The sequence below is a fragment of the Sylvia atricapilla genome, chromosome 19 (genome assembly GCF_009819655.1).
Source record: "Sylvia atricapilla isolate bSylAtr1 chromosome 19, bSylAtr1.pri, whole genome shotgun sequence".
NCBI classification, from domain to species: domain Eukaryota; kingdom Metazoa; phylum Chordata; class Aves; order Passeriformes; family Sylviidae; genus Sylvia; species Sylvia atricapilla.
The window spans coordinates 7,520,604-7,539,211 of NC_089158.1; the positions used below are offsets into that span (position 1 = coordinate 7,520,604).

Below are 18,608 nucleotides of genomic sequence, written 5' to 3' on the forward strand. Positions count from 1 at the left end.
AGAGCACGGACGAGTTTCCTGATGGTTTCTGCAGCCCCCGTACGGGAACAGCTGCAGGGAGCAGGGTTTTCTTTACAGCCTGCAAGACAATGTTCATCCATCCCCTCCTCGCGTGTGCGCGCTCATATTGTGACACTTCCACAAAGCCTCGTGGCCGAAAACACACGCCTTAAAAATTATACAAAACAGTCAGTTTTATTAAATCACCTAATTTTTACAAAAATAAATGGAATGGAAGAAAAAGAAACAAACAAAATTAATAGCGAAATTCACATCCTAAGAAATGAGACATTACAGCAGAAAGCTGGGGAAGCTCAGCTCAGTGGCTGGAATGCACTGGTGGCTCTGTGGTGCCCGTGACGCCGAGCTGTGGTGACAGTGTTCAGTTTTCAGTGGCATCTCCCCTTCAGCTGCACAGCTGGAGCCAAGGCAGAGCCACCACAAAAGGAAAGGACAGAAGATGTTCTGAGCTGCTGAACAGCTGCAGACCAAGCACCAAATGTGTTTCTTTGGAAGGAAACTGAGAGTAACCGAGTATCCCTCTCTTAAGATTTTTTTCATTAGACAGAACTAAAAGCCAGCACAAACAGTGGCTCCATGTTAGCTCAGACTATATCAACAGGAATTTCTGTGTAAACACTGAGGAAGGAATCGACTGACTAAAGCATGACACTGCTTCTCTTTGTGGCTTTGAGCAAGTGCCATCACTGATCCCTCAGTTAGATCCCTGTCTGCCTGCTCCTCTTCCAAGGGAGAACACTCCTTTTCCATAAGGGTCTCCTGGGATCCTCCTTCCAAATGAAGAGTTCAAGTTTGTAAAGCATTTTGACAGTGAAGACTGAAGTGTAAAAATCCTGTAAGACTCTTTACAGTAGACCAGAGGCTGTCAAATGCCATCCTGAGAGAGCTTTAAAGCAGCCAGAATGTCAATAACTTTGGGAAGCAGAGTAAAAACCCCAACACGCTCACTGCCCCCACATTTGGCTCAAGTTTATCCCAAAGAAATTCAACTCCCAACACTCACATGGAAACATACCGGACTTCTAAAGAACTCTACACGTAACTATCACGTTAAAGCAAACCTGACTAATTCGTTATAACGAGATTCACTTTGTGTCTACATATCTCTATCTCTTAGGGGACAGGAACACTCCTGGCAAGGTCCTGGCGTGGAGGAAGCACTGCAGCCGTGCAGGGAGCAGAAACCCTGCCAGCACAGCTCCAGTGCCTGCTCCTGACAGCAGGAGCGGCTTGCTCAGCACAGCAGGAGGAAGACTTGCAGCAGGGCGGTGCCGCGGCAGGGCCATCCCCGGAGGAAGCTCGGCGGGACCATCCCCGGGTGAGCCGCGCCCCGAGCAGCGGCGGATCCTCTTCAGGAATGCTCGGCCGGGCCCGCCCCGTGCCCGTTCACGTGCGGGTGCGACGGCGTGGAACTCTGCGAGGTGGCCACGCTCTGCTCGGCTGTGGCGGCTGCCAGAGGCATCGAGAGGCTCTCCGGGGACAGCGAGGCAAAGTCTTGTCTCCAGTAGGCTTCGCACAGTGGGAGGTCATTGCTGTCACACAGACTGTAGCTTTCCAGAGCAAACAACCCCAGTGAGGAGAGAGCAGGCGTGGTGACAGAGGAGGGCAGGGATGGAAAGGGTGGAGGGAGCAAGACAGAAGCAAAGCATTAAGAAAATGGTAAAATAAATGCTGGATGTAAGGTCTGTATTCACGAAATCATCCTAAGTCGTGTGATATTGGCCTTCCCTAAGACATCCCCCTAAGGGCTGGTCCTAAAACCTCTTGGGCCTGGGGAGGATTGGGGCAATTTCAGAGATAGAACTGTGGCTACAAAATGAAACAGAGGCTCAGTTCTAATCCAGGCACTCCAAATCTCTGAAAAGATCTGAAGTCCTGGCACTGATGAGTGAGACATGGACCTTACCCACAATTATTTTACTTGGAATTAGACTGCAACCTATGTGAGGAAAAAACAGATATCCTGCTCTAAATTTTACTTCAGAAAAAAACCCTGCCACAACTGTTTTGGGGCCTGTTCCTGTCACAATAAAGAAGAAGCCTATTTGCACCCCTGCCCTTGTTAAAAAAAGTGCTCCACAGGTTTGGGTCTTCCACTGAAGCTTCATTAGAAAGTACTGAGAGCTCCTGCCTTTTCCCAAAGAGCTAACAGTGCTTCTAAAAGCAGCTGGCTGGATTCCAACACTGGATGAACCAGCACTGTGGGAAAATAAGGTTTTTAAACTGACTAATTCCTGCCCATACTCTGAGGAAAAAACATCATGTGGAAGGGGCAAAACTAAAAAGAAACATGGAAGGAACTGGAACAAAACCAACACAAATCCCAAAGAGAAGGAGCTGCACACACAAGAGACACCCAAGACAGAGTGAGTGCTGGAGCAGAAAGCAGCTTGCATTCAGAGAAAAACAAACCCAATGGGTCAAGTGATTTTGTTGTTGCAGCTTTATTTACATTTGTAATGTGTGGACTGATGCTTAGGGAAATATTTTAAGTATAGAAATATGAGACAGTTCATATTGCACAAACATGAAACATGTGAGATTTAACCCCACACTCAAGACAGCTCCTGTGATCTCAGAGGAGGGAGCAATGGAACACAAATGCAGCTCTGGGGGTTAGGATGAGAGAAGGCAAGCTGGACTTGCAGTTACCACTTTGGGGAACAAGCACACAAAGCACTAGGTGCAAGCTGAGCTCTTTTCTGGCAGCACCACCCATCTGGCTTTGCAGGAGAAGTGAGAAGGCAGTGGATACAGGTTTTATATCTGGGGCTTCTGTAAAATCCCTTGGAAGATCAGCCCCCAACACGGTGGAGCTGGGCTCAGTTAACAAAGACCATCAGCACTGAACCAGAGCTACAACTCCTGTTGTGTCACAGACCTGGATTTTCCAGAGAACCACACCACAGCCCCCACACATCAGGGCAGGGGAGTTGCCAACCACATTCCAGCTGTGTCAGAAGCATGACTGCTTCTCCTGCTGCCCCAGTTAGAACAGTTCCAGACTCTAAGCTCCACCTCTCAGCTAACACTCCTCAAAAGTCAGGCTCAGTGAGCAGCTCTGCACAGCCCAGGAGCACTGGCCAGCCTGCTGCTCTGTCCTGGGAGGGCTCCTCAGGGCATGGAAGGGACTTCCCTGCTCCCCTGGGGCACCCAGCCAGTCTCAGTGCAGAGGGACAGCTCTACAGAACTGCTTGATCACAGGGCAAAGATTCCTTCAGGACAATCTTCTCAGGTTTAGTTTCAAGGATCTGCTTTTGGGTCTCTTTAAAAGCCCCATGTGCACATAAAAAGCCTGGTAAACACCTGACCCTACAACTGAAGAGGCATTCCCAGGACAGCAAGGAACTCCCCTTTGGGGGCAAACAGGCTGTTGTGTTGACACAGCCACTGAAACACGGCTGTGACACAACAGAAACCATTTCCCCCACATTAGACAATACGATTTCATTAAAAATATCGTAGTATTCTAATTATAAAAGGACTTTGAATAAATCATTGTTTCTGTATTTACACAGACACAATTTCTTTGGTGCAGAAAAAGACAGGAAAGAGCAGAGGAAGGGAGGAAGTGCTAAAAGCAAACGACCAAGTGCTACATGATAACAAAGTGAAAGAGAACAGCTCTGCAGAGTTGCCGGGTTTCCTCACCTCATGACTCATAAGAAAGAGCAGGAAGGCAAATCCATCTGATGAACACCAACATTTGTGCTTCCATGTTAGTTCTGCCAGCAAGGGATGCTTTGTGGGGCACCAGGCAGGTGAACAGACCACGCCAGCATGGCCAGAAGTGACAGTGACCAGCACACAGTGGTGGCAGTGTGGGGACACGGTGAGGGAAGCACACCTGGCACAAGTGAGGCACTCTCAGCTCACACCACATCCCTTTGGATAACCTCACTGCTGTGTCATGGGCCTATCAGCACCTGCACAGGAGCTTGGGTTTGTGATCATCACAACCTCCTCAAAAAACTGAATGAAGTTTGAAAAACAACTCTAAACTTTTTACCTCTAAGCTGTGTTGTATTATCATCTTTTTACTCTTAAAATACATATATTACTCATAAACAATGGCCTTACTTTAAAAGATATTGAGCGATTTAGTTGACTTATCTGGGGTTATAGGCATTCAGCATTCTTAGAAAAAAGGGAAACATAGAAAACCTGGTCAGTAAAATTTTAAGTAAGGTTTTTTTAAAGTTAAGTGTTTGTTTAAAAGTCCTAGAATTATTGCACTGACTTCACTTAGCTTGGAAAGTGCAGCCAAGATAACCAGGTTTACATTTATTTTCTTCTGCTTTCATTTACTGCATCATTAACTAGAAGTGCTGGAGTGCATGACAAAAAAAAAATAAAGTGTCTGAATTCTCTAAAGCCTGTTTGCTAAATAAGAGGCTTTTAAAAATATTAAAAATCCCACAAACAAACCAGTAATAAGTCATTCCTTAGAAAATCCTATCACAATACTTCATAATTCAATGAAACTGAGCAAGTCTTTTTGCTCCTTGCAAATGTTGACCCCAACAGGACTGGAGGCAGCTGGGGGCAGTGGACTGTGAAGGAAAAGGCACAATGTGTGACCAGGTCACTTGTGAAAGGACTCACCACAAAGGTGAGGTGACATCAGGACCCAGCTCAGCAAGCTGGTCTCTGCAGGGAGAGAGCCAGAGGCTCCTTCAGAGGGATTTCCCACAAGGAAATTCATCTTCTTTTCTAATGACCACAACAGAAGCCTAAGGAAATTACCTATCAAACCTGGGATGCTGTGAAACACCTCCTTCACTGGGACATTTACACCCTGTAGGGGATCTACAAGGAAAAGGCAGTTGCTTTAGTTGTAGAAAAAAAAAAAAAAAAAGAGTTTGACCTAATTAAAAACAGGACTAAAAATTTTTGGGAACATTGTCAACATCTATACTCTAAGGGCTATTTGATGGTCTGGACTATCTACCCCAAAAAGGCCTGGAGTTGTAAGGCAGAGTCCACTGCCCTATTTGTACCTGGAAGAGTAATATTCTTCTTCTAGCTCGTACAGGTCAATGGAGATCTCATCCCGCAGTGCAATCAGCTTCTTGTCACACTCCTCCTGCAGGCTCCTCAGCTGCTGGTTGCGCTGGTTGATGGCCTCGTTCACAGAGGGGAAATCATTGAGGATCAGGAACTGCTTCAGGTCAGACACGAGTTTCATCAGGGACTCGCCAGCTCGGACCTTGCAGCAGCGAGAAAAGTCACACATCACAACAGCGCTTTGCTTCGCTTCCCAGAGCTCCCAAGCTGCTCCTTCAGCCCAAACTTTGGATAAAAACTCCCACGATACGTGAGGATTCTGACAAGATTCTGACCCAGCCTTCCTCAGCCACCCCAAACAGTTTCTCTCCTGGCAGCACTCCTTAGGAGAGTTATAAAGATCCAAAAATGAAGCCAACAGCCCCTGCAGGATGTGCTGCCCACAGGTCTGAACAGCACAGTGCTACTCACAATATTTGCAGCTCTGACATGCATCTCGTAGTTATCTTGTTCACCCTGGGTTGCTCGAGAGACTTGAGTTTCATCTTCAATCTAAAGAAAAAAGTATACAAATCCACCTCTGCATACTTAAAATTCGAAGAGACAATTACTATGTTACAAGGTATAATATGTGGGAATATATATGCGGATATGTGTGTGAATTTCCTATATATGTGATATTCACATCTATATGTGAATTGCAGTTCAATCCACACACTGTCCGAGGCCAGGCTGGATACAACCCGGTCTGGCGGAAGGTGGCCCTGCTCATGGCAAGAATGAGACGATCTTTAAGGTCTCTTTAAATCCTTTAACATTCTGGGATTCAATGAAAGGTCCTCTCCTCTCCCCTCACAGCCCCTTCTTTCTCGCGTGCCCCCGCCCTTCTCCGCTTGGCACTCCCGCGGGGGGGGAGGGACCAGCCCGCTCAGGCCCACCTTGGCCGTCTTGATGATCTCGGTGAAGTTATCCATGATGGACTTGACATCGTCCTTGAGGCGTTTGTTGTAGGACTGCAGCAGGGTCTCCTTGCTCTGGGGCAGCACTCGGGGCTGCGCCATGGCTGCGCCCTCCCCTCACGGCCCGGCCCCGCCCCGCTCCGCCCTCCCGCGCTCTCGCGAGACCTCCCGCGCTCTCGCGAGATCTCGCGCCCCGTAGATATCTCCCGGCATGCAGCGCTCCGTCTTTCTCTCCCGCCGCCCAAGATGGTGAGTGATGGCAGCAACCCGGGGGGGGCCGGGCCCATCCGCCGCCATCTGGGGCCGTCCGCTGTCATCCGCCGCTGCCGATGGACAGCGGCAGCTCCGTGAGGGTGCTGGGCTGCCGGGGGAAGCGGTGGAGCGGTGTTTCGCGCCCGGTTTGCGGTGATGGAGGAAGGCCACCTATGGGCCTGCGCTCCCGGGCCGGGAACCTGCGGCTGCTGCCGGCTTGGGCAGCCCGGCCAGGCCGCGGGGCGGTCCCGGGGTAGGTCGGGTTCCCGTGGTCAGTAACGTGCCGTGGGGGTATCTCGGCTGCTCCCGGGAAGCGCTAGGTCTGGCGAAGCGATCATCACGCTGGCTTTAATCCTTTTCCCTCTCGGGGTGGTTTATAAACTTTATAAACGTAAAGCAAAGGATTTGCTCTCTCTGGGAGAGCAGGGCGAGCATGGGAGGCCTCCAGGCTGGTGAAATGCCTAGGAAAATAAATGTATTTCCGGGTGGGCTGATAACTTTTCCAAGCATGGGTGTTTTGGAGGCAAAAGAAGGCAGAGTGTGTTTCTTGCTTGCAGCCGAAAGGAAAGAAGGCCAAGGGCAAGAAGGTGGCTCCGGCCCCTGCTGTAGTCAAGAAGCAGGAGGCCAAGAAGGTCGTCAATCCCCTCTTTGAGAAGAGGCCCAAGAACTTTGGCATTGGTGAGTACGTGGATATTTGGAATAGTTTCTCCCGTGTTTTTCTCTTGTTCAGTGAACAGATGTCTAAGGTGTAAACATTAAAAATCCAGACGTTGTGCAGTCCCATTCTCATACAAGGCGCAGATGATGTGAAAGAATATTTGCTATCTGAGTGGTCGTGCTGACACATTACCACCAAGATCACTGATGCTCCTGTGCCGTTCCCATGCTGCTGCTCTGGATTTGGGGCAGCCCTGAGCTAAAGGCTGTGTTTTTTTAGGACAGGATATCCAGCCCAAGCGTGACCTCACCCGGTTTGTGAAATGGCCGCGCTACATTCGGCTGCAGCGCCAGAGGTCCATCCTCTACAAACGCCTGAAGGTGCCTCCTGCCATCAACCAGTTCACCCAGGCCCTGGACCGCCAGACAGGTGAGGATGTGTCCCACAAGGTTCTCTTGGCTTGGCTTCTAAATGGGATGTGCCTTAGAAAAGGAGAAATAAAGCAAAATAAGCATTAACAAAAGTAAGCTGGGGTGGTGTGTCTGTGTCTTAAATACGGTGGTGTCAAAATCAGTTTGCTGGTTTAAATCTTGCTGATCGCTGCTGTGTACCCTGAAAAGGGATTTAGAAAATACCAAAGCTCTATTTACTGACCCAAACCCTGCATTAAATCTTAACTGTGATTCCATTCTTCCAGCTTGATTGTAGAACTACTCAAGGTGGTGTAAACAGATTGCTTGAGATGTGTGGGAGTGCAGGTTTTGGGTGGAAACCAACAGGCTGGCACTGAAGGAAGAAGGGATTTAGGGGTCTTTAGTGAATGAGTTTATGCAAAAAACTTTGAGCCTGTGTAGAATAATTTCCTCCTCATAGATGCTCCTTGTTTTGAAAGAGCCAGTGCACCACCTCTAGCCATAATTTCCTCATCTAGACAGTCAAGGAGCTCTCAGTGCCATCAGAAGTGAATTCAGACAGGGCCTCTCAGGGTGGTCTGTGCAGATGATGATCACTTTCTGCTGTGAAAAAGAAAATGTGATGACAACCACCAAGATCGCTGATGCACCAGAGTATTTTTAAAAAAACAATGCTTAGATTTTTAGGCCATGCAACTAATTAGTAGGTGTTCTCTTCCAGCCACACAGCTCCTGAAGCTGGCACACAAATACAGGCCTGAAAGTAAGCAAGAAAAGAAGCAGAGGCTACTGGCTCGTGCTGAGCAGAAAGCTGCAGGAAAGGGAGATGCTCCAACCAAGAGGCCACCGGTCCTTCGAGCAGGTAACTTTGTACCTGAGCTGATGGAATATGGGAGTGTGGCACTTTTTGGGAGAGGGAAAACTGATGGAAGAGTTGGTTCTTCAACCAGACAGCCTTTGGACAAGCTATGGCAATGATGTTATGAATTTCTTCACCTGAGCTCAAAGTGAAGAGCAAAATAGACGAGCTTTTTAACCCTGAGCTTTAGCGAATTGTCCATGAAATGTCTTTGTGCCACTGATGTGAAGAGTTTTTGTAACTTCTATAGTGATGCTGTGCTATGGAATCAGCTGGCTTGTAAGGAAGCTCTGAAAATGGACTGAGAGGAATCAAAGCTTATTTAGAACTTGTTTTTCAGGTGTCAATACTGTCACAACTCTGGTGGAGAACAAGAAAGCTCAGCTTGTCGTTATTGCCCACGATGTAGACCCCATTGAGGTGAGCATGTTACAGGCTACTTGTGTCACTTAGACTGGGGTCAGAAGTGCTTTTAAGGCAGAAATGGATTTTAGGACAAACTGCATGAAAAAACCACACATTTGCCAGAAGTGTAGGATGCGTGTGTGTGTTTGTAGCTGTCTTGGTTGGACAGTGAGGCTGGGCCCTTGCGATGATGTTTTGAATTTCTTCACCTGAACCAGCAGTGAAGAGCAAAACGAGCTTTTTAACACTGAGCAATTGGCACAGCCCAGGCTGACCCCCAGCACAGAGGGATGTTCTCCCTCAGTGACCCAGCACTCCCTTCCCTTTCAGCTGGTGGTTTTCCTGCCAGCCCTGTGCCGCAAGATGGGGGTTCCCTACTGCATCATCAAGGGCAAAGCCAGGCTGGGCAGGCTGGTCCACAGGAAGACCTGCAGCTCCGTGGCCTTCACCCAGGTTAACCCGTAAGTGTTCTGGGAGCTCTCTAGACTGTCCTGTGGGGAAAGGAAACTGCACTAAAACACAGGCTCTAGGGCAGGTGGGTAGCAAACTTGGCTCTCTTCTGAAGTAGTAAAATAAAAATACCACCTCTCTAGTGTCTGATAAAAATGTTTCTGTCAAATCCTGATGGTACAGATTATTTTGGTTTACCTAAAAGATGGTTTAAATCTGAGCGGTGCAGATTCTGATGTTAACTCCCTTTCCAAGTGATGCTTTTACTTAACCTGACAAATTGGGTTGCCACTAGATGCTCTCAAATTCTATGGCAAAATATTTATGGAAAATGTTAAATTAAAGTTCTAAAGGAACTGAAATTGTCATCAACAGGGAGGATAAGGGAGCCCTTGCAAAGCTGGTGGAAGCTGTCAAGACCAACTACAATGACAGATACGATGAGGTGAGATTCTCTGTGCTGCTGACTTTGTCTTTGTACACTGTTAACATTCCCAAAGGGAGAAATGGGACATAGTGAAATCAGTTTATACTTGGGTGTGTTATACCTGGGTTTGCTTACAGTGAACCACAGTCTTTACCTGAGAATGGGGTAAAATGTGAAAGCTGTCATCAGATTAGAAGTACATAGTAATCCTAGGGCAAGGATTATAGAAGGGGCAGCAGCTCTGGCTACCTAAACTCCATATCCCAAATCCAGGAGGTACAGGATAGCTGAATCTGACATCCCTCATGGGGAAAGATTTTAAGCTTTTGTTGCCTCAAAATGTAATGCAGTGCTTGATATGGGTAGGACTTTGTAGTTGAGGGAGCTCTTCCCCTTGGCAGAGTTGAGTGGCACAGTAAGGGATGGAATGAGGTGTCTAACCTGTTCTCCCTTCCTTGCAGATCCGTCGTCACTGGGGCGGGAATGTCCTGGGCCCAAAATCGGTGGCTCGCATTGCGAAGCTGGAAAAAGCAAAGGCTAAAGAACTGGCTACAAAGCTGGGCTGAGGTTGTACTGCTGTACTGCATTGCACCGTGTTCTCTGTACATAATAAACCCCAGCTGTTTCAGTGGTCTCTGTTCATGGCAGTGTTCTAGGCAGGGAGTGGCACCAGTGGCATTGCTGTACTTTTGTGCCTTTCATCCAGTGACAATAATGCTGGGCAGAAATGGCTGCACAGAGCTGCTTATTGCTAAACTTGGAATAACTTTCCTGAATTACTAGTCCTGTGTAACAGCTCCTCTCTCTTGAACACACAGCCCAGCAGTTCAGCTTCACATCCTCTGGGATCTTGAAGTTGACTGGGCTGGGCTAGTTCAGGCTTTAAGCCTGGCTTGGTTTTGCAAATCTAAACTGGTAATAGCTTTTGATTTCTCCTTAGGACAGGGTTACAGCACAGGTTACACCCTGTTACAGCCTTCCACACCTGCAGTGCCTCTTGCAGTGAAGGCAGGCTGAACGGGGAAGAGTCAAGACCTTCCTGTTCTGTTCCTTGCTGAGTGCTGGCTTGGTCTGCTGGCACTGTGGAGGCTACCAGGACACCAGCTCTGGTAGCTGCTTGTTTTTGCCAGCCCTCATCCTCTTGCAAAGCCACAAGCTGCCTTCCTCAGCTAGACCTGAGTGTCCACAGTAACCTGTAATTCAGCTGTTCTGCTCTTCCTTTTAAGATGCATGATGCAAATCATAAGGCAAAGACCTGTAGGCCTTTTATTTATTCTGCAGCAACTGCTGTGAGCCATTCCTGACTTTAGGAAGGACTGTTGGCTGCAGATAGGCTGATTGACAAAATCCTCTGCATTTGTCACAAGGACAATACAGTGGAGATGTTAAAATGTAGCTAACAACCAGCCACGACAGAAAAAACATATTGTGATTACTATTACAGTTCAGTGCTCCCAAGCTGCAGCCAAATCACACTAGTTAGAGCTCAGTTTGCAGGGACTGCTTAAAGTCTGTTTGCAGCTTGGTAACATGTTGGTTCAAAATGCTCTGGAATTCCAGGTGCTTTAATTATTTAGGACTGATCAGGCTCCTGTTATCCATAGAAGTCTGCTCTTGACTGTAGCACAAAGACTTTATTTTTTCCCCTCACCGAGGTAGCTTCTGTATAAATTTCTTGTACCACAAGAAGGAAGTTGCAGCACACAAGCCATACCTGTGAGAGAAAACAAGTTGGCACTGGAAAGTGCAATAACCAAGTGAAACCACCTGGCACGAGCTGTTAGGTTAAAACTGGGCTTTTGCAGCACCAGAGCAGCCCTGGGCAGGTTCCCCAGGAGGGCTGGTCCCTTACCAGGTGACGATGTACTGCATGTGCTCGTTCCTCAGGCTCACCCTGGTCTGGCCCCCGATGGGCCCCCCTGGCACTGTGCTTCCTGTGGGGACAACACAGCCACCTTCAGTCCTTGGTCTGCACAGTGTGCAAGAGGGGAAGGTGGTGATTAATCTGGCGGATGGATACCCTGCTGTCCCTCAGGTCGTGCTGTTCCCAAGTTCATAGAATCCCAGAATGATTTGGGTTGGAAGGGACCTTAAAGCTTATTTGATTTCACCCTTTGCCGTGGGCAGGGACACCTTCCATTATCCCAGGTTGCTCCAAGCCCCATCCAGCCTGGCCTGGAACACTTCCAGGGATCCAGGGGCAGCCACAGCTTCTCAGGGTACCCTGTGCCAAGTCCTCACCACCATCACAGAGAAGAATTCCTTCCCAATATCCCATCTAACCCTGCCCTTGGGCAGTCTGAAGCCACTCCCCCCCTTGTCCTGTCTTACATGCTCCTGGCAAAAGTCCTCCTCCAGCTCTCTGGCAGGCTCCTGTCACCTTCAAAAGAGTGGGCTGGCAGAGCACAGGAAAAGAACTGAAGGGAAAGGGAGGGAGAGGGATGTAAATTGGACAGGAGGCTGGGTTCCTCTGACTCACTGAAATCTGCATCGATGAAGATGGGCTCAGCACCAGTCACCCTGGCCATGGCCTCCAGGTCCCGGTAGTGCCAGCGGTTTTTTTCAATGTTATTTTCAGGCACAAAGGGTTTCCTTTTTTCTGTTAACCTCACCACCCCTGTGAGATCAATCTCATCTTCAATCTGAGGAGAAGTGCAGAAAGAAAAAAGGATTATTTCAAGATTGACTTCATATTCTGACACATCAAGTCCTGTCAGGAAAATGTGGCACTTGAAGGGTCTGAGCATAAATGAAATGGTTGTTCCCTGCAGTTGGACAGTACTGTAACACAGCAGGCGAAAAAAGCAGAACAAGAGCGGCTCTGTGTTTGCAAAACATGTCATTTACTTAACAGAAGGGTGAGAAACAAAGGTTTGTTGTCTTTGAAAAGTGCCATGACTAATTAAGTCACCTCCCATGATGCTGGACATAGCTCCTGCCTTTCTGGATTAGTGAGTGGTGCCTCTGGGTAACCAAGGGGCACAGAGTAACACCCCCCACTCCCTGGATCCCCCTTACCTGTCCCTTCAGCCTGGTCTCTGGTTTCAATTTCTTCTTGGGCACAAATCCTCTGTTGACTAAAATCGTGACCCTAGAGTTACATAAAGAATTACTGCTCAGGAGTGAAAGGGAATTTATTCCTGCTGCTGCCTAGAACTAAAGACCAAGGAAAGAAGCAACCCACTTGTTTGCTGCCAGTTTTGCTGCCACCTGAATGCACATTATGAAGGAATTTAAATACAACTTCAAATCGAGCCTCAGTGATGCCACAGACTGAGAGATGCCTTTTAAGGCAGGCAGTGACTGATACAAACCCAACCACCAGCATTCAGCTTTTCCAAGGAGAAGCGAGTGCTCCCACGGAGCAGGACCCTGCTGAACTCACCCCAGCTCTGTGCAGTAGAAGGGGGTGACGACGTTGGCTCCGTTCTCGGGGTGGGATGTGATCCTCCCGGCTTCCCGCGCCTCCCGCTCGGGGTCCAGCAGGGAGCGGGGCAGGATGTAGAGCTCCTTGGAGTGGTCAAACCGCCCTCGGACCTTCACAGGCCTGTACTCCAACTCCTTCAGCTCCATGGGGCTGCATGGAACAAGAGGAAAACAGAATCGTGGCTGTGCTAGGCGAATTCAATCGGGAGATTTTATTGCGGGATTCTCCTTTTTCCCTAATGGTCACTCTGTTGGCAAACAGAGGGAGAAGACAAACAGCTTGTGGAATATGGCTTATTATACTTCAGCTGTGTAGGAGAATCAAGTAGAGATGATCAGGAGCATCCAGGGAGAAGTTCTGGTCCATGATAAGTCCAACCCAGGTATCACAGAGCAGGTGGACTCACAGCCTGTACATCCAGCCATGGGAAGTGTTTCCCATCCCACACCATGAAATCTAACAACTGAGCCCTTCTGAGAGTTGTGCCAGGTGACCAAGTGACCTTAAAAATTTCTCTCACAACTGCTCCACATGTGAGGCAGGGCCTGCTGTTGCTGCAAGACTCCCTGTTGCAGTAACAGTTCCTTTGGGACACCACAGATACCCAAGTCCTCTTTCCCCAGTGGGATTAAAAATGCTACGAATTACATCCCACTGACTTATCCTTCTACTAAAAATAATAAAAAAAAAATTATCAAGATCTCTTTCCAATTTGCTGGCACATCCCAATTTCCACTCCATCCCTTCATTTTCATGCAGGTCAGTTCAGTATAAGCTCATTAGTGCATGGTCTATATCTAATATTCCCAGTCAGTGCCCTGTGGACAACACACCACCCTTGTTTCCATACTCTAATGTCAGAGGGATGGGCTCTGCTGTGATTCTTGATGCCAGCTGTGCAATCAAATCTAATTTCCACTTGCGCCGCTGAACCTGGAAGTAAGCAAACACAAAAGTAACTACTTAGGGCAGAACAGAGCAAAGTAACAACCCCAGCAAGCCTTAAAATCTTGGTCATAATTTTCTCATCAGACCTGGCCTAAATCAGGGTAATTTGAGACATGAAAATAGAGGCTACTGAATTTAATTTGAGGAAATATTTGTACTAAAATAAGAGTGTAAAAAAATACACTTCCTTTAAAGACTTACAAGTGGACACGTGGAAAGCAGAAATGTAAAATAACAGCAAATCTTTAACCTGCTTTTTGTCTGAACTACATCAAACAGAAAAACTTGACAGTCCTCAAGTGCTCATTTTTCGAAAGAATGAAATATTTATTTGTACCTGCCATGTGCCAAGAGCAAATGTGGTCAGAGGGACCAGGAGAAGGCCCCATTTCAGCAAGGAATCCTCTCCAGATGTGTCAGCAGCTGCTGTAGAATGTCGTGGTCTGCAGAACCTCAAACAAACATCTACAGAAAACCAGGAGGAGGAACAGGATTCAGAGAAGAGACAGGAAATATTACATCTTGGTATTAAGGTGAAACAGGGCAGAAGCCCAGACAAATATTTTCTTACCTTTAGTCTTCTGAACCAGACCAGACCCTCCTTTAGTTAGGGGATATCCAAAAAGTGTTCTTCTGATCAAGCACTGTGATGCCTACACAGAATAAAAAAGATCCTTTGTAATGTCAGTGCTTTATAAAACTTGTATTTAGGTGACATCAGTGAACTTGATGATTGTGTGAATTATTGTTTATCCATTCATTTAAGTCTCAAATGAATAACTGCCAGTAAAACGCTATGGGTTAGGCTATAATTGAAATGAAATAAGATAAAATTTCCGTTATGGAGCTGCCTATAGCACAGCAATGAACTTCCATCCACGCTATCAGCAAACACACACCAGCTTAAATCTATTCTTGACAGAAACAAGGGCCTAAAGGGGACAGGGTCGGGGGACAGGACAAAGGGATGAGATGAGGGAACAGGATGAAGAGACAGCATCAAGGGACTGGATCAGGATGAGGGGACTGGATCAGGGGACTGGATCAAGGGACAGGAGAGGGGACTGGACCAGGGGACAAGAAGAAGGGACAGAATCAGGGGACAAGATGAAGGGACAGGATGAGGGAACTGAACCAGGGGACAGGATGAATGGACAGGAGAGGGGACTGGGTCAGGGGACAAGATGAAGGGGCAGAATCAGGGGACAGGATGAAGGGACAGGATGAGGGAACTGAAGCAGGGGACAGGATCAGGGAACTGAACCAGGGGACAGGATGAGGGGACTGAAGCAGGGGACAGGATGAAGGGACAGGACCAGGGGACAGGATCAGGGAACTGAAGCAGGGGACAGGATGGGCGGACAGGACCAGGGGACAGGATGAGGGGACTGAAGCAGGGGACAGGATGGGCGGACAGGATGGGCGGGCAGGATCGGCGGCTTACCCGTCCCGGCGCCGCTGCCCCGAGCCTCCCGCGGCCCGGCCGCTCCCTCAGCCGCCCGGCGGCGGCCCGCAGCAGCAGCGCGGCCATGGCAGCCCCGGCGCCGCCCCGGAACGGGAAACGCGGCCGGGCCCTCACCATGGCGGCGCCGATGGACGTGCCCGAGGCGGAGCGGCTCTTCCTGAGGGAGCACCCGCTGCTGAGCCCCGCGGGGCCGGGCAAGGTGCGGCCATGGGAGGGCTGGGGGGCACCCTGAGGGTCCTGAGGGGATGGGGCCGGCACCGCGTGGTGCCCCACGGGCTCGGCCCCAGCGAGCTCCTGAGGTGTTTGTCCCGCTCTGGAAGGAGGAGGAAAGCCGGGGAGCAGAGCGCTGCTTTGTGCTGCCCTGCCCGGCCCTGCGATGGATGCGGGAAGGGTGATAGACACTGCAAAGGGGAGGCGGTGGGTCCCCACGGCGGGGAACCGCTGGACGTGGCGCTCGGTGCCGTGGTGGTGTTGACAAGGTGGGCATCGGCCATAGGCTGGGCTCGATGGTCTCGGAGGTTCTTTCCAACCGAACTGATTCTGGGATTCAGTGGGGTAAATCCCTGGGTTTGCTGACCATTAATGTTTTGTTCAGGTGAAGTGCAAGCTGACGGGACACGAGCTGCCCTGTCGCCTGTCGGAGCTGCAGGCTTACACCAGCGGCAAGAAGTACCAGCGGCTCATAAAGGCAGCCAGGGAGTTCGACTATGGCACGTTTGAGCCCCACATAGTGCCCAGCACAAAGAATTTGTAGGTATTCTCCCTCCTGTGCGTTGTGCTTTACGCTTTGTTCGATCATTGTTCTTCGGTCTTTATGGATTTGGGGAGACTGGGAAAGGTTTATGAAGTGTTTATCAACTTCGAGCAACTTGCAATTCTTGTAAGTGAGAAGTTCTGAAGTCATAGCACACTTTAACTCTTTCTGTCAGACACCAGCTGTTCTGCAAGCTCACCCTCAGACACATCAACAAGCTCCCAGAGCACGTCCTGCGGCACGTCCAGGGGAAGCGCTACCAGAAGGCTCTGAAAACGTGTAAGTAGCTTTTCTGAAGCTGTACCCGGCAGCATTTCTTTCCTGAGCTGTTGAGATTCCAGTGTCTCTCTCTCTGAAGTGGGTGGGCCAGTTTTGTTTAAATTGACAGTAGTGTGTTACTATGTGTCCTCAGCTAGGAAGGAAGGTCTCAGATACAGGGAGCAATCTTCTAGCAAATACCTTGGAACATCCTTCCTTAAGAGGGTCAGCTGTAAAACTCCCCCAGGGAGTGTGATTCATGTGTCCAGCACAGTCTGTTAACATCTTCCCTGGTCCATAGTATTGCTGTAGATCATGTGGATGTCTGTTTGGAGCATGCTGTACTTTTGAGTTGCATTTCCTACAAGCTTGAGCTGGGAATGGGAGGGCTCAGGGGCTGGGCAGCTGATCAGTGCTGCCTGACCCTCACTCTCAGATGAGGAATGCCAGAGGGAAGGAGTGGAGTACATTCCTGCCTGCCTGAGAGGGAAGAAGCAGCGGGCACAGCACCCTGATGAGCAAACCAACGGGAGCAGGCAGCCTCACAGGAAGGAGGAGTTCTGGGAGCCAAAATCCAGCGAGGAGGATGGAGAGGAGACAGATGACAGCATGAGTGACCTGTACCCACGTGAGTGAGAACCCTGGTGTCATCCATGTCCTCAAGGGAGTTGGTTGGTTAATTGTCTGTTGGGTTCTTTACACTGCTGCCTGATGCTGGTGTGCCTGACTTCATCCAGCTGGGAGTCCTTGGGTTTTGGAAAAGCTTACCACCACCAAATAAGAAAAAAATTATTGCTAAGTAATAAGTTGGATCATGGAAGGTGTGAGGGAAGGGAAACAAGATCCACTTTTGGGATTTGTTGTTTCAGGGATCTCCACTTCCGTTATTTCTCAGCAAGTCCTTGACAGAAGGTGGTAAGACCATTCTGCTCACTTAGATCTGGAGGTGCAAATCCATCTTGCTGCAGGAGCAGGGGTGTAACAAATGGCACCACTGTACTGGGAATGTACTGACATTCCCAGACAGAACACCAAGGCACATTTCCAATAAAACACCAGCATGTTTAGTTCCCAAGTATTTCAGTAGTAACATGCCTATGCCTGGTAACTGGAAATGGCTTTAAAGCCAAGTCAGGGGAGGCAGAGGGAACTGATTTTGAGCCCAATCTTTTTTAGCTGCGCTCTTCCCAGAAAAAAACCCATCAGCTGCACAGAGCACCAAGGGCAGCGATGACTTTGTGACAGACAGCGAGGACGACGGGGCCAAGCAGAACGGAGAGCACGGGGCAAGGAGGGACAGCAGCAGAGCAGCTGGCAAGAGAGGAAAGGTGGGAGTCATCCCACTGCCTGCAGCAGCACAGGGTGTGGAGATGGGATCCCATCCTGTAGGTGTTCCAGCTATTCCTGTCTGGGAACAGGCAGAAGGTGCAAAGCTGTTCAGAATAGATTTTTCCCTGTGTGCCAGACAGTGACTTGCATCCCGGGGTGTGAATTCCTGCCAGGCAATATTTATCCTGGCTGGGGTAGTGAGGGAGGTTCCTGCCTGTACAAACAGCTCATCTTGGGTGGGATCCTGCCCCACACACCATTTTAGAAGGAAAGCTGATGTGTGTCCTGGGGGTTCTGTAATTGTTCTCCAAACATACGAAAAAATTAAACTGTTTTGCAGTCCCTGTAGACCATTTTTCTCCCACTTTTGAGGCACTGCCTTACTTTATTAATGCGTCCAACTAGAAAGGTAGGGCTGGATAAAGTTTGGATTCATTGCTGCAGAGAGCCTGTCAGTTTGTACCTAATGAAACCATCAGAAAGGGCTGCTGAGCTGCAGGATCCTGGCTCTGTGAGCAGACCTGAGCTCATTCTGGCTGTTGAAGGAGATCACACTCAGTTTCTGTTTAAGGAGTCTAAGGCAAGGCTTGATGTGGATGTTGGAAATAAGCTGATTAACTTTATTTTTCTCTACAGAAACAGACAGGCCCTTTAAAGAAGAAATTCAAGAGCCACCATCGAAAATCCAGAAACTTCAAGAAAGCAACCAATGGGAAATAAATTCTATGATAAATACCTGGCCTGAAGACTGTTGTGTAACAATTCCAGTGGGAGCACAGGACGAAGTGTCTGCCCATTCCAGTTAACTATTACAGGCGTAGAGGGGAATAATGGGGTGGAATTAAGTTGCATTCCAAGAGCTTCAAGCCAGCCCCACACCAAGGGAAGGGTGCCTGCTGCATCCTTCAGCTCAGGTTTTTACAGAAAGGTGGTTTTGGTTAGGCAGGAATGCACAGCAGCTCAGTGGTGGAGCATC

At 48.9% G+C, this 18,608-nt stretch overlaps 4 protein-coding genes and 4 non-coding genes across 12 annotated transcripts; 6 read left to right on the forward strand and 2 right to left on the reverse strand.

Moving 5' to 3' along the window:
- Nucleotides 1-176: 176 nt before the first annotated feature.
- MED22 (mediator complex subunit 22) lies at nucleotides 177-6,120 on the reverse strand. Of its 4 annotated transcripts, none has more exons than XM_066332839.1 (5): nucleotides 5,967-6,120; nucleotides 5,500-5,580; nucleotides 5,022-5,230; nucleotides 4,768-4,830; nucleotides 177-1,571 (listed from the first exon to the last, which is right to left on the reverse strand). In XM_066332839.1, exons 1-5 carry the CDS (start codon nucleotides 6,087-6,089, stop codon nucleotides 1,373-1,375), a joined length of 675 nt encoding a protein of 224 aa, XP_066188936.1. In that variant the 5' UTR covers nucleotides 6,090-6,120; the 3' UTR covers nucleotides 177-1,372. The 4 variants fall into 4 exon arrangements, with proteins under 4 accessions (XP_066188936.1, XP_066188937.1, XP_066188939.1 ...); XM_066332840.1 differs by having other exon boundaries at nucleotides 4,768-4,850; XM_066332842.1 differs by lacking the exon at nucleotides 4,768-4,830 and having other exon boundaries at nucleotides 177-1,565.
- A 20-nt stretch (nucleotides 6,121-6,140) lies between these two features.
- On the forward strand, nucleotides 6,141-10,079 carry RPL7A (ribosomal protein L7a). Its single transcript, XM_066332837.1, has 8 exons — nucleotides 6,141-6,236; nucleotides 6,797-6,917; nucleotides 7,177-7,326; nucleotides 8,032-8,172; nucleotides 8,510-8,589; nucleotides 8,905-9,035; nucleotides 9,400-9,469; nucleotides 9,913-10,079. The coding sequence occupies exons 1-8, from the start codon at nucleotides 6,234-6,236 to the stop codon at nucleotides 10,015-10,017; spliced, it is 801 nt and encodes a 266-aa protein (XP_066188934.1). The 5' UTR covers nucleotides 6,141-6,233; the 3' UTR covers nucleotides 10,018-10,079.
- Nucleotides 7,036-7,108, forward strand: LOC136369942 (small nucleolar RNA SNORD24). The gene has a single exon (XR_010745101.1). It is a non-coding gene; the product is annotated as a small nucleolar RNA SNORD24 (small nucleolar RNA).
- On the forward strand, nucleotides 7,892-7,959 carry LOC136369943 (small nucleolar RNA SNORD24). Its single transcript, XR_010745102.1, has one exon. It is a non-coding gene; the product is annotated as a small nucleolar RNA SNORD24 (small nucleolar RNA).
- On the forward strand, nucleotides 8,280-8,357 carry LOC136369941 (small nucleolar RNA SNORD36). Its single transcript, XR_010745100.1, has one exon. It is a non-coding gene; the product is annotated as a small nucleolar RNA SNORD36 (small nucleolar RNA).
- Nucleotides 8,757-8,830, forward strand: LOC136369935 (small nucleolar RNA SNORD36). Its single transcript, XR_010745094.1, has one exon. It is a non-coding gene; the product is annotated as a small nucleolar RNA SNORD36 (small nucleolar RNA).
- A 905-nt stretch (nucleotides 10,080-10,984) lies between the features above and the next one.
- On the reverse strand, nucleotides 10,985-15,372 carry SURF1 (SURF1 cytochrome c oxidase assembly factor). The gene is made up of 9 exons (XM_066332836.1): nucleotides 15,271-15,372; nucleotides 14,398-14,479; nucleotides 14,164-14,291; nucleotides 13,729-13,811; nucleotides 12,837-13,028; nucleotides 12,470-12,542; nucleotides 11,931-12,093; nucleotides 11,304-11,385; nucleotides 10,985-11,165 (listed from the first exon to the last, which is right to left on the reverse strand). Exons 1-9 carry the CDS (start codon nucleotides 15,355-15,357, stop codon nucleotides 11,099-11,101), a joined length of 957 nt encoding a protein of 318 aa, XP_066188933.1. The 5' UTR covers nucleotides 15,358-15,372; the 3' UTR covers nucleotides 10,985-11,098.
- Nucleotides 15,373-15,406: 34 nt separating this feature from the next.
- SURF2 (surfeit 2) lies at nucleotides 15,407-18,367 on the forward strand. Of its 2 annotated transcripts, none has more exons than XM_066332846.1 (6): nucleotides 15,407-15,490; nucleotides 15,887-16,041; nucleotides 16,221-16,324; nucleotides 16,740-16,931; nucleotides 17,480-17,631; nucleotides 18,269-18,367. In XM_066332846.1, exons 1-6 carry the CDS (start codon nucleotides 15,407-15,409, stop codon nucleotides 18,350-18,352), a joined length of 771 nt encoding a protein of 256 aa, XP_066188943.1. In that variant the 3' UTR covers nucleotides 18,353-18,367. The 2 variants fall into 2 exon arrangements, with proteins under 2 accessions (XP_066188943.1, XP_066188941.1); XM_066332844.1 differs by having other exon boundaries at nucleotides 15,416-15,490; nucleotides 17,480-17,688.
- The last annotated feature ends 241 nt before the right edge of the window (nucleotides 18,368-18,608 follow it).